At 37.9% G+C, this 12890-nt stretch overlaps 1 protein-coding gene across 3 annotated transcripts; it reads right to left on the bottom strand.

The window, feature by feature from the left end:
- Window positions 1-1477: 1477 nt before the first annotated feature.
- LOC121616150 (suppressor protein SRP40-like) lies at window positions 1478-12769 on the bottom strand. Of its 3 annotated transcripts, none has more exons than XM_041950815.1 (13): window positions 12082-12769; window positions 10682-10972; window positions 9259-9522; window positions 8707-8808; window positions 8317-8379; window positions 7760-7858; window positions 7083-7112; window positions 6757-6831; window positions 6233-6406; window positions 5395-5424; window positions 4886-5038; window positions 3603-3641; window positions 1478-2408 (listed from the first exon to the last, which is right to left on the bottom strand). In XM_041950815.1, exons 1-13 carry the CDS (start codon window positions 12128-12130, stop codon window positions 1729-1731), a joined length of 2049 nt encoding a protein of 682 aa, XP_041806749.1. In that variant the 5' UTR covers window positions 12131-12769; the 3' UTR covers window positions 1478-1728. The 3 variants fall into 3 exon arrangements, with proteins under 3 accessions (XP_041806749.1, XP_041806750.1, XP_041806751.1); XM_041950816.1 differs by having other exon boundaries at window positions 8329-8379; XM_041950817.1 differs by lacking the exon at window positions 5395-5424 and having other exon boundaries at window positions 4886-5005; window positions 6353-6406.
- Window positions 12770-12890: the final 121 nt, after the last annotated feature.

Raw genomic sequence — 12890 nt, 5'->3', positions numbered from 1 at the left:
TATTATCTGTTTTAACCTTGCCACAGTATGCCATGAGTAAGGTCACAATATGAGATTTAGATGTTTGTTTGTTATTTCTGTTATACTGGAGTGTCTCTCTTACAACTCTCATGGCCTGAGATTCATAAGATCTGTGGTGTTAAATTCATTGATTGAATTAAATATATAACTTCTTATTCATGATTGCTTGATTTGTAAAAAGGCATACATGTAGTGTTACTATTACTTTTTGTTTCATTTAAAGAACCATTAAAAATTGAATGGATGTGCAAAGAACATGAATAACATTACAAGTAGCTAAGTCGATAGAATAAGAAAGATCACAGAAATCTTAAAATAAAAGAAGAACATTATAAACATATCCAAAAAATAAACATAAAAAAAGACAGCTACATTACAGAAAACATTTGAAATCACAATCTAAATTCAATCCATGAGGTTCTCAGGCACTGAATCCAATAATATTCCTTTCTTGACACTGAAATATCTAAATTACCTTCTCTTTGGAGAAGTGCTACCTTCAATGTATCTGTAGAGGAAATAGGATGATTCAATTCAAATGTGTTGTTACTGAATGAATGTTCTTGCATCTGATAGAATTGGAAAATCTGGTGCTACAAAAACTTCACTAAGGGCAAACTCTGATCATCTCTTACTGCTAAAACACTTTTCCTTTCAGTCAGTTTTGCAGATACAGATAAATCGTATCTGCTACAAAACTGATGAATTTGACGAGGAACATGAATTAAAACAATCTTCCACACAGGACGCAAGAAATCTGTCCCAAATGATGCTGCTACTAAAATCAAAGCTAGATCTGATCTGATTGTTAAACAATAGACCTAAAGTGAAATCAAACCACTTCAATGTCTACAATACAGAATATTATAAAGGTGCAGATCAGATAAAGGGAATAACAACAAAGCACTGGCATATACTGAATCTGACTGCCAACTCAATGATGCATTCAAAGAACAACCACTCATGCTGTATAAAAGAGGTAAAAACCTACGAGGTCACCTGGTAGACTCATATTATTTCAGCACCTGTTCCTGAGGGGGAACCGTGGCAGTCAGTGCACTTTAACACCTCACACACAGATAAAGTGAATGATTTCATGCCACACTGAGTCAGTCATGTATCTGATCACTTGGCCATGTGGTAAGTCATATGTGGAGAAGACGAGTAGAACACTGAATATTCCATTTACCAGTAATAACACATTTTGTTGAAGGTGTAACTTCCTCCAAGAGACGGTAATTTCCTGCAGAGAAGGGATCACTATTGGATCACAGAAGCCTGTCACTTCATGGACTGAATATAGATCATGACTACAAGTGTTTTCTGTAATGCACCTCTATTCATTGGATACTTAGATACAAGTGTTTACAATGTTCGTTCTGTGCTGATGTTTTACTTTTGCTGTATATCTATTAGACATCTATTTACAATTAAAGCATCTTTATCACTTTATGTGATATTTAAATCTGTACATGTGGTATGGCATGAGTTTTTGTCACTTTGGTCGTAGTTTGTAGATTGATTGGCTGTAGCTCCTGTCGCTGGGTAACTGCTCCTCCTCTCAGTGGGCCTTACTGTGTACATTTGTGTTCCTCTGGACAGTCCTGGACTGAAAGTCCTCCACACTCTTTTAACTCTGCCTTTACACGTCAGTATGGCTCTTATCCTTTTTCCTTTGCTGTATTTACAACTTCACTTTCTTCCTTCTTAAATTTTCTCTTTTTCATTTTGTTGTATGATGGATAGTGCAACAACTTCATCTTTCTTTTGTGTGTCTTTATCCTCACTGAGGCCTGACTTTTCTTCACCATTTTTATCTTCAGCAGTTTCACCGTCATCCTCACCAGAATCATCAGAGTTGTTCCCGGTCTGGCCCTTTTCTTGTTGACCTGGGTCAGTATTTGCAGTGTCTGGAGACTCTTGAAGGGTACTGGTGGTTGTGTTTTCTAGTTTTGCTGGAGTGGAGTTCTGAGGCTGACCGTCACTATCGGTTTCATTTTCAGCTGCAGAAACCAATTTGTTAATTTCTTGCTGTTTATCGTCACTTATGTGTGTTTCTTCCTGTGGTGTGCCTGAGTCTTGCCCATGCAGTGTTTCTGAGCCTTTATCTTCAGGAACGCTGGGCGTCTGTTCGTTCCTGCTACAGTTGTCTGATTCGTTTGTTTTCCCTATGCCTGATGAGTTAAACTTTCTCAAATTTCTGCCAGTTTCGGCATTAACCTGATCAGAGATGGCGTCTTCCTTGGGTTCAGCAGCGGTGTCCTTAGCTGCCATATTTGGAGAGTTTTGGGTCAATGGTGAACATGGCTGAGTAGTAGGAAAGACACCATTTGCAGGAAGAGACTTTGCCTCCTCAGTCTCCTCTGCCTCTGCCTCTTTCTCTAACTCTGAAACAGATGACAAAGTTTCAAATAAAATAGTAGAAAAAGTGCACTGAATGCTAAGTATTTGCAAAAGGATCCAATTGTTAAGACGCAGTCTTGGTTTAAACATCAATCTGTGTTACTCCATGGAGATTGAACAAATGAGCAAAGCCACAGTAAAAAGCCATTGGGCACAGAAGTCATTCATGGTGGTCACATAAGACGATTTGGGATTTTTAATAATTTAGCTGTCACGTTTTGTCACATCCGACAACGAACAGACAACATTTGAGACCAGTTGTAGTTCTTGCTGGGTTTTAACAGATGGCAGTTGAGTATCGTCAGCATAATGTTGACTATTATGTGTTTGTGAATGTGGCAACTTGCAATCTGCAAACACGAGATGGCCTGGGATTGACCCCTGTGGAACACCACAGGATAGGAGATGAGGAAAGGATTATTTGTTTACAAGAGACATTGCATATTTTATTTCATGCAATGAAAGTAGTCCATCTTGGTGAAACTTTATTTTAACCCCTCCTATTTTGCATTTATAACCAGTATCTAAATATGTAATGAATGGTTTATATCCATTTATCATCTAGTTGTAAGCAGATTTAAGTGTTCATTAATGTCTTTATAAACAAATAACAAATATAACTTCTCCTGTGAGGAGGAGAGGTTTAACCATACAGAAGCATTCTGAAATGTTCAAAGTAATGTGTGAGGTTGATGACAAGCAGTATTGAAACAATACATAGATTAATCAACTAGTTGATTAATAACATTAACAATTAACTGACATTAATAATTGTAGTCGCTTATAAAGCAAAAATTACAAAAACATTGTTGGTTAAACAAAACAAGTTATTTGAAGATGTGACCTTGAGGTTTGGGATTGTTTCACTATTTTTCATTGTTTTATGACATATAAATAAAAAGATAAATTGATTCATTAAAAGTGGAAACAATCAATACATTAAGTGATGAAATGAAAATAAACATTAGTTAAAGCATTAATTATAGCTGTTATTTAACAATCCATGTTTTGTTAACTAAAAAAAATTACCTCTCCGCAAGTTTTTGGCAGCAGTCTGTTCATAGACATTTCTAAGCCTCTGGACACTCCCTTTAAACAGTGACAGCCAGCAGGGTTCATCTGTAACATCCTCTACAGTATGTATTAGTTAAACTAAATAACATTTGTATTAGAGTTACCTTTTGTTGGCTTCTCATCCTCTGAATCCATATCATGTACTGTACAAGAAAGGGAAAGGAGTTAAACAAATAAAGCTTCCTGCTGCACTCCATAATAGGTTCGATGAATTATAATTTGTAACACATGCCATTTCACAAATTTTTATATTATAAACATTATAAAAAGAAAAAACGTCCAGATTCCAGTTGCTATGTGGGACATTCACTGTGAAAGGCCCAGAGCTTCATGGTTGATAGAATTTTGTTGGTCACATAAGATGATTTTGGATCTTTAATAATTTAGCTGTCACGTTTTGTCACACCCAACATTCAACATTTGACAAATAAAATCTAACACCAGTTGCAGTTCTTGCTGGATTTTAACAGACAGCAGCTGAGTATCATCAGCACAGTGCTAACTATCATCTGTTTGTGAATGGAACATGTAATTTGCAAACAATAGAGGGCCTGGGATTTACCCCTGTGGCACACCACAGGATAGGAGATGAGGAAAAAAGGATTTTTTATTAGATAAAATAACATTAGATAAGACAAAACTTTATTAATCTCCTGCCATTGAAATTTCCAATACCAATATCTACAACATTTAATAAGTGGTTATAAAATCACTTTAATATCAGCCCCTAGTTATGCTACTATGGGACCGAACTGCCAGGGGACTTCCAATGATACACCCAGCTCCTCTGTTCTTCTCTCCCTCTCCTTCTGTAGACATGTTCTACCAAGACATGTTACTAACTTGGCTTCATCCCTGGAGTCTTTGTGCTTTCTCGTCTCGCAGGTTCGCTACGTCTCCTGTCATGGCCATGCCTGACATCCACTGCAACTGCTATTACTATTGGTCATACTTGCATTATTATTAGATTCATAGTGTCATATTATGAACATATACTATCTGTTCTTAATATGTACATAGATCACAGACATAAATGTGTCATATATGTATATACATACAATACCATACATACTACATATATACTGTATATGATATACTATTTTAAGTTAACTGCTGATTATTAGTACTGTCATTGTTACTACCGTAAAACACTGTGCATTACTAAACACTTAAAATGTCCTAATACTGTGTACAACTACATTATACTTTGTCATGAGCCATTTATTAAATGTTTGTATTCTGCTTACAGATGCTAAGTAGGGGGACTTAAAGTTAGGTGGTACCTCTGTCTTATTCCTGCTCGTCAGTCTCTTTTATATTTGACTCAGTGTTTGTTTTTTTTCTCATGACTATTCTGCATTCAGCTCTGAAAGTGTACAGTCCAAACCTGAGTGTTCAGGAGCAGTGGAGGATTCCCTGGCCGGCGCACCAGCTGGGTCTGCTTCAGTTGCACACAGTGGGACCTTTTCCCCTGCAGCTTCTCTGGACTGGTCTGCATCTGCATCACCTTTGTCGTTGCTAGCAAGATTATTCACATCACCTAAAACACAGGAAATAGAAATTCCAGAAAAAAGAAGGGGTAAAGAGATTAAATCAGACAGAAGCAGTCTGCACGGTTTAGAGAAATGTGTTTGCTTATAAAGCAAGAATGACAAAAACATTGTTTCTCAAACAAAACAAGTTATTGGAAATGTTTCATTGTTTTCTGACCTATAAATAAAAAGACTCATTGATTCATTAAAAGTGAAAATACTCAGTAGATTATGTGATATTGAAAATAGTTACTAGTTACTAGTATAGTCAATAGCAATCACACAGTCCTTTATGGAATGGTTTGGACATGTCTGCTTTACACTCTGTATAAGTTATACTAAATATCATTTGTGTTAGAGTTACCTTTTCGTGGCCTCTCATCTTCTGAATCATCTGTAAAGTAAAAAAGAGAAAAGAATTTAATGAATAAAGCTTCCTGTTGCACTCCACAATAGATTCAATTAATTATAATTTGTGACACATGCCATTTCATGGATTTATCTCAATTTCTTCATTCTGTTCTGTCTACAACATAACCCCAAAATTAAAATAGAAGAGAAAGTCATGGTTGTGTATCCATGCTCCAGCAGGCAATGTGAGAAAACGAAATCTACAAAAATGTCTGAATACTTGTGGACGTTTTATAATTAGAGTTATAACAACAACAACAACAACAATAATAATAACAATAACAATAACAACAACAACAATAATAATAATAATAATAATAATAATAATTATTATTATTATTATTATTATTATTATTATTATCATTATTATTATTATTAGTATACTAAATTAGTTAAATACAGATGTTGCTTCTTCCTATCAGGACGTCTGCCTTTCAGCCATTTGGCTGAGACATAATAAAGATATTTTGTTTTGTGAATACTAACAGCAGATAGTTATTAGAAGTAATGCTTTTTTCATTCACTTGCTTTAAACCCTGTTTTTGCAATTGTTGTAGCACAAACACACTTTTCTTAGCAACAGTAAAAAGTATTGATTATCCTGTCTGTAGCTTAAAACTGAATCTGTGCTTCTTTTCTGATTGCTAACATTACGCCTCATATTCCCATTACCTTGGTCTAAGATGCACAGTGGCTGAGTAGAGGGAAGTGTGGGTGCTCTGTCAAGAAGACAGTGTTTGTTTTTTCTTGTGACTATTCTGCATTCAGCTCTGACAGTGTAGAGTCCAAACCTGAGTATTCAGGAGCAGCGGAGGATTCCCTGGCCGGCGCACCAGCTGGGTCTGCTTCAGTTGCACACAGTGGGACCTTTTCCCCTGCAGCTTCTCTGGACTGGTCTGCATCTGCATCACCTGTGTCGTTGCTAACAAGATGATTCACATCAGGACAAGAAGGCGACTCACTACCTGGAAAAGGAGGAGGAGACGCAGTTTTCTCATGCTGATATTTGTTCCCTCTTAAACATAAATCACAGGAAATAGAAATTCCAGAAAAAGAAAGTGTAAAGAGATTAAATCAGACAGAAGCAGTCTGCACGGCTTAGAGAAATGTGTTTGCAACAATGACAGAAACATCGTTTCTCAAACAAAACAAGTTATTGGAAACGTTTCATTGTTTTCTGACATATAAATACAAAGATTCATTGATTCATTAAAAGTGAAAATACTCAGTAGATTACGTGATACTGAAAATAGTTACAGCATCAGTTACAGTTGTCACATCCAACAATGCATGTTTGTTAGATAACAAAAATTACCTGTCTGCAAGTTTGTGGGCGCAGTCTGTCCACTGTTGTTTGGCTCAAAGTGTTTTTTCATGCTTTGGACATGCCCTGTAAAGAGTGAGCAGAGACAACCAGCAGGATTCATCTGCACCATCTTCTACACCAGGCCTGTCCAACCCATTCCATAAAGGCCCGGTGGCTGCAGGTTTTTGTTGCAACCAGTCAAGAGGTCAGCCTGGTGTTCTCCTCCTTGGTCGGAATAAAAACCTGCAGCCACACGGCCCTTTATGGAATGGTTTGGACATGCCTGCTCTACACTCTGTATAAGTTATACTAAATATCATTTGTGTTAGAGTTACCTTTTCGTGGCCTCTCATCTTCTGAATCATCTGTAAAGTAAAAAAGATAAAAGAATTAAATAAATAAAGCTTCCTGTTGCACTCCACAATAGATTCAATTAATAATAATTTGTGACACATGCCATTTCATGGATTTATCTCAATTTCCTCATTCTGTTCTGTCTACAACATAACCCCAAAATAAAAATAGAAGAAAAAGTCATGGTTGTGTATCCATGCTCCAGCAGGCAATGTGAGAAAATGAAATTAAAAAAATGTCTGAATACTTGTGGATATTTTATTATTATTAATAGAGTTATAATAACAATAACAACAACTATTATTATTATTATTTTTTATTATTATTATTATTGGTAGTAGTAGTAGTAGTAGTTGTAGTATACTAAATTGGTTAAATACAGATGTTGCTTCTTCCTATCAGGACGTCTGCCTTTCAGCCATTTGGCTGAGACATAATAAAGATATTTTGTTTTGTGAATACTAACAGCAGATAGTTATTAGAAGTAATGCTTTTTTCATTCACTTGCTTTAAACCCTGTTTTTGCAATTGTTGTAGCACAAACACACTTTTCTTAGCAACAGTAAAAAGTATTGATAATCCTGTCTGTAGCTTTAAACTGAATCTGTGCTTCCTTTCTGATTGCTAACAGGGTCATTAGGCCACATATTCCCATTACCTTGGTCTGAGAAGCGCAGTGGCTGAGTAGAGGGAAGTGTGGGTGCTCTGTCAAGAAGACGAGTATTTTCATCACGCTGAGCCTTCTCCTCATCAGACCCTGAAACAGATTGAAACACAAAATATAATGTAACCCTCCAGTAAGAAAGAAAGACAGAGATCAAAGATGAAAGAGATCTTAGACGACATGACCTCTGACTAGAATACGCATTAAAAAGCAATGTCTGATGTTCATCACTGGTATAAAATATAAAAAGAGATTTCACAGTGGAGTCTTTGTGGTTCAGTCATGTTTCAACTTAATTAGGTGAAACCTATGTTATGAACAAAGGAACAAGCACTTGATCAGTTCTGATCTGAACCCAGGTAATAGGTTCCTCATGAACCTCTGCACTTCGTGAAAAAATCTATATTGTATCTGTATCTGTGATAAAGTGCAATCAGTTATATGTGAAAGTAATCATCAGATTAACTGATGATAAAAAAACAGAAAAAAAAAAAATCGTTAGCTGCAGCGCTACATCTGAGACTGATCACTGAAAATATACAGTATCACACCTTCTGTCTTACCAGGTGGTGACTGTTTCTTCAAATCATCTCTCGTTCCTTTTGCAAAACATGCTGGAACCAAGAGTGAGAGGACAGAAAAAGAAGGTAGAAACAGCAGGTTTTAGTTTCTAACACTGTGAAGATTGGAGTCAACAATCGCAGCTTATTGTATTCAATAATACTTCACAAACATAGATTTCTATGCACACTGTTGGTAGTCGTCTCTAAACTTTGCCCCAGATGGAACTTATTATTACATTTACTCGACTGTTACACAGCTTGGAGAATGCGAGGAGCGTCGGTGAATATATACAATATCTATCAGCTAGAACCCCTTCGTTGCTGAAAAATAAATAATTTTGGGATCAATTTCTCTGGTTAAGGTTTTTTTCACTTTACCTTTGTGGGTGTGTCGGCAGAAAAACACCCCCGCGATCACAATGATGAGGAGCAGTATAACCGCAGAGACTACGCCGGCAATGACTGCTGCAGAAGTTTCATCTGCACAGAAACACAACAGCCAAACTCACAGCAAACTCTTATTACATTACATTCATCACCAAACCAACATCTCGGCCTCGTTTCTGAACATGAACTCTGTCGTCTCTCTTGAAGCTCACTTTGAAACTGTTTTAGAAGAGACATCTGTTTATACATTTATTCTACTATTATTACTGATGATGCAAAGGGGACACATGCACGGATCATTTGTGTGTTCGTCTTCTGCCACCACTGGAAAGATATAAAGCTCAGCTGAGACTGAAAGATCAAAGTTTCAAATTCAGTGTCAATGCAGCAGGTGCAGTTATAGTTTCTTAGTAAAACTTGTGGGTAAATTGTAAGAACATCCTTTGTAAATAAATGCCTGAAAGCACATTTGCTTGAAATGACAAATTCCACAACATGAACAATAAATACACAGTGCAGCTGATGCCTTAAGTCACATCTTACTGGGGTAGCAATGCTTTGCTGTGAATGTAGCCGTGTCGTGACTCAGAGGGTTGCTCACACGACAGCTGTACACTTCATCATCATGTTTCTCCCCAAGAGATATTATCAGCTGTGTGCCAGGATGCACGTTTCCATGTGAACTCCACTCAAAAGTCATTAAGGACTGAGGATGTCTGGGCTCTGCAGAGCACTCCAGCGTTGCAGACATGTTAGAGCCGCCGCCATCATTCATCGTGCAGGATATGGTGGGCTTGGCAACAATTTCTATTTCAAGACACAGATGAATGAAATGAATGATTCTATTATGCTACATGCATATACAATAACAAACACAACATTCATGCAACAAGATTTAAACATGGAACCAGGTATAAAGTTGTTGTTACAAGAAATAAAGAATTAGCATCACAAAATGGGATAAAATAGAAATAAAACTGCTGCTAATTTTTGTTGGTCTGGTTATGGCTGGACTAAAACAGTCATTCTAACTTTGGCACTGGTTGTACATGTATATTGCCGCCTGCTTGAACAAGCAATCAATATTTCATAGAGAGCAAAGTCTTTCAATAGGTGACACATTAAGAGATAAGAGAATGCCACTTCTACTCAAAACATGACGTCAAGTGGGATTAATGTTGCAGTGGATTTTAACACAGAAATCCTTGAATGTATGAACATGCACCTCAGTTAATTTTGGGTACCAATTACAGGACTTCAGCATGTTGAGGGAGAATAAGGAAACATTTCAGGGTAAGAGCGAAAGTGAAAGCATCAGCGCACAGCCTGAAGAGGTCCAACCCGTTTCTGATACTGATTTACAGCACAAAACGATTTATTGTGTTTGAAAGAAACTACAAATACCAACAACTTCCTTGACTGAAAACTTCAAATACAGGGGCAGGCATGGCCCAAAGCTTGCGACCGGAAGGTCGTCGCTTCAATCCCCTGGACTGACAAAAGAAATCTGCGTGGGGAAAGTGAAAGGCGGCACTTGGCCCCTCCTTCATTTCCACCATCATGACCCAGTGAAAACAAATCCTTGATTACTAAAACTCCCCACCTCTCAGGTCAATACTTGGTAGAAGAGCCGTTTGTAACTTAACAGCCTTGACTCTGTGTGTCTGTATCAGCCTTAAACACCTGACCCCTGCAGATGTTTTCTCTGCATTTATTTCCCTTCGGGGTTTACCAGCCTCCCAAGGCCGCCACTGTGCCTCATGCTTATGACTCATGCCAAAAACAGTATTTAATTTGATGTTCAGAAATGTCTTTAAGCAGCTGGTAGAGTAACCCAACACGTTGCCTCCTAATGAAAGCATGGCAGTCTGACAATAAAGAGTGTTGAGTCCATCCATGACACTTCCACTAATGATGACTCATTAACTACTATAAACACTCAAGAGTTAGTAAAAAAAATACTCACCTATGACCTCCAGTTCATGAGGGATTTCATGCAACTGCCTGTTGATATATACTTCCACCACATATTTCCCGCTGTCTTCAAAGCTGAGGTCAGTGATATTGAGTTCTGCCGATTGCCAGTCAAGAGTGACCCTGTTTTTAAACGGGTTGAACACACTTTCCTCCTGACTGTCAAACTCCACCACTTTGTTGCCGTTATGCTTCCACAGAATTTCTGCAGGGTGTCCAGTGATGTCTGGCTTCAAGCTCACCTGCTTCCCTTTGAGTGCATATTTTGAAGACTCTCCAGCAACTGGACACACAGAATAGAGAGGTGCAGAAGAGAACGAGACGCTATTTTAAACATTGAAGGCTACGATGACATCACAAGACCTCATCCAATGCAAACAAGTCTGCAAATAAATCCTACACATGTGAAGCTTCTGGCATTCAGTTCTGCTAACGCTGCGTCAGAGAGGTGCTGATTCAAGCCTGTGGTCATTTACAGACAGAGGCAGGCTAAATGTTAGAATCAAATACATAATATCAGTGTCTAAGGGTGAAAGTTCATTATTGACCTGGGAAATAATTAGTAGTTTTACAAAACAATCTCGACTTGCGAGCTTCTTATGGAGCTTTCAGCTGCATTTCACAGTATTCGACAGCAATGGAGTGCGTGCCTTTGTAGCAGAGAGGTGACACATGACTGCACTCGAGTTTAATATTTGCTGTTAAGAGATGTTTTTAATATTGCTATTCTGTTTCTGATGTTGTTCAGAGAATAAAAGTGGAGCACGTATCACATTTTTGTTGTTGTGTGAAAATAATAATAATAGAAGACTTTATTAGTACAGCACCTTTAATACAAGGGCCGCAGCTCAAAATGCACCAAAGGAGTGACAAGCAGTGAGCTCTTCACAGGAAAACAGACATGAAATGAACACTAGAACATGCTGAAAATGGTAATGTAAGGTAAGATGGTAAATCACAGCTGAGGTGCACTGTAGCCACCTGGCATCAGTATAGCAGTGGCTGGTGGCTCTCTCAAGTCCTCCAGTGTGATTTCTAATAAGCTGGAAATACCGGATACCGCGGGGACACTTGGGGAAGGTTCAAGGGTTTAAAAATAGGATACCGCCCTTTATGGTTAGGTGTCACAAAGGCGAAAGGATTAGTCATTCAGTTGATTAACAAAAAAACAGTATCTTTTTTGTTTATCAATTCACTCACTTAAAAGTGCTGTATACTGTATTACTTGACTTTATGCATTCTATGTACTCTATTTCTAACTTTATTTTTACTGTGCACAGCTCCGAGACAACTGAACTGAACTTTATTACTCATCTTCAGTTTACCACAAACTGGCCGTCAACACTTCATATTCACACAGAGGTGCCAAACCTGAAAAACCAGCAAACTCACCTGCAAAGGAGGTGAGGATGAAGAGGGTGAGCAAGTGTCGCTGAGCCATTTCTCAGAAGAAGAAAGGTCACAGGCAGCCGCCTTCACGTTTACTTTCACTTTTCCGCAGCAGGAGTTTAAGGGGGCAACCACTTTATCTGTAGTCAGCAGTTAGTCAGAAAGCTCACGGGTTTCTGTTTTACGTTGAACAAGTTTCGACAGGCTTAGAACAAAACTCTTCCGATAACCTGCGCAGGTAAGCCGAGGGGAGTACCTGCACCGTTCAGCCAGGAAACCCTTCCCGATCAGCCCAGGTATTTCCTACAAAGAGGAGCACCCAGGTGGAATACCTGTGAGCTTCCGGTCTGTTCATTACCGACCTTCAAAATAAACCTGATCAGCTGTTTATACACAAAGTTCAAAGTAAGAGCAGGTGACAATGACCATGGAAGCGTTTACACGAACAAATTAAATATGTTCACACTCTTTCTCATGTGTAAAAATCATTTGAACATTATTCTCATGAGAGACTGCAGACAACCAGTCCCATTTCAGACAAATGTATATTACAGGATTATAATTATTGATGCATTAATCACTTTAATATTGCAGCTGGTAAATGAGGAGCTAATTTTAATGAATTGATATATATTACCTTACATACTGCTTGGTAGCGTGTTAATTGTCCCCTGGGGATCAATAATCTTATTGATATAGTAATATCATAGTTTATTGTTGATTTTGTTGATTACCAATTATCAAGTCAATGTAGTGGAGTGAAAAGTATAATGTTGGCCTCTGAATCAAGCGGAGTCGAAGTGTAAAGTGGA

Source organism: Chelmon rostratus, chromosome 13 (genome assembly GCF_017976325.1).
Source record: "Chelmon rostratus isolate fCheRos1 chromosome 13, fCheRos1.pri, whole genome shotgun sequence".
Classification (NCBI taxonomy): Eukaryota; Metazoa; Chordata; class Actinopteri; order Chaetodontiformes; family Chaetodontidae; genus Chelmon; species Chelmon rostratus.
This window is presented reverse-complemented; position numbering and strand designations above follow the sequence as displayed.

Excerpts from the sequence above, each read along its gene's own strand:
- LOC121616150 (XM_041950815.1), bottom strand. The coding sequence starts at position 12,130 with ATGGCTCAGCGACACTTGCTCACCCTCTTCATCCTCACCTCCTTTGCA. Across the intron at positions 8,809-9,258 it reads AGCAAAGCATTGCTACCCCA|ATGAAACTTCTGCAGCAGTC; the intron begins GTAAGATGTGAC and ends GTTTCTGTGCAG. Across the intron at positions 8,380-8,706 it reads CTGCCGACACACCCACAAAG|CATGTTTTGCAAAAGGAACG; the intron begins GTAAAGTGAAAA and ends TCTTGGTTCCAG.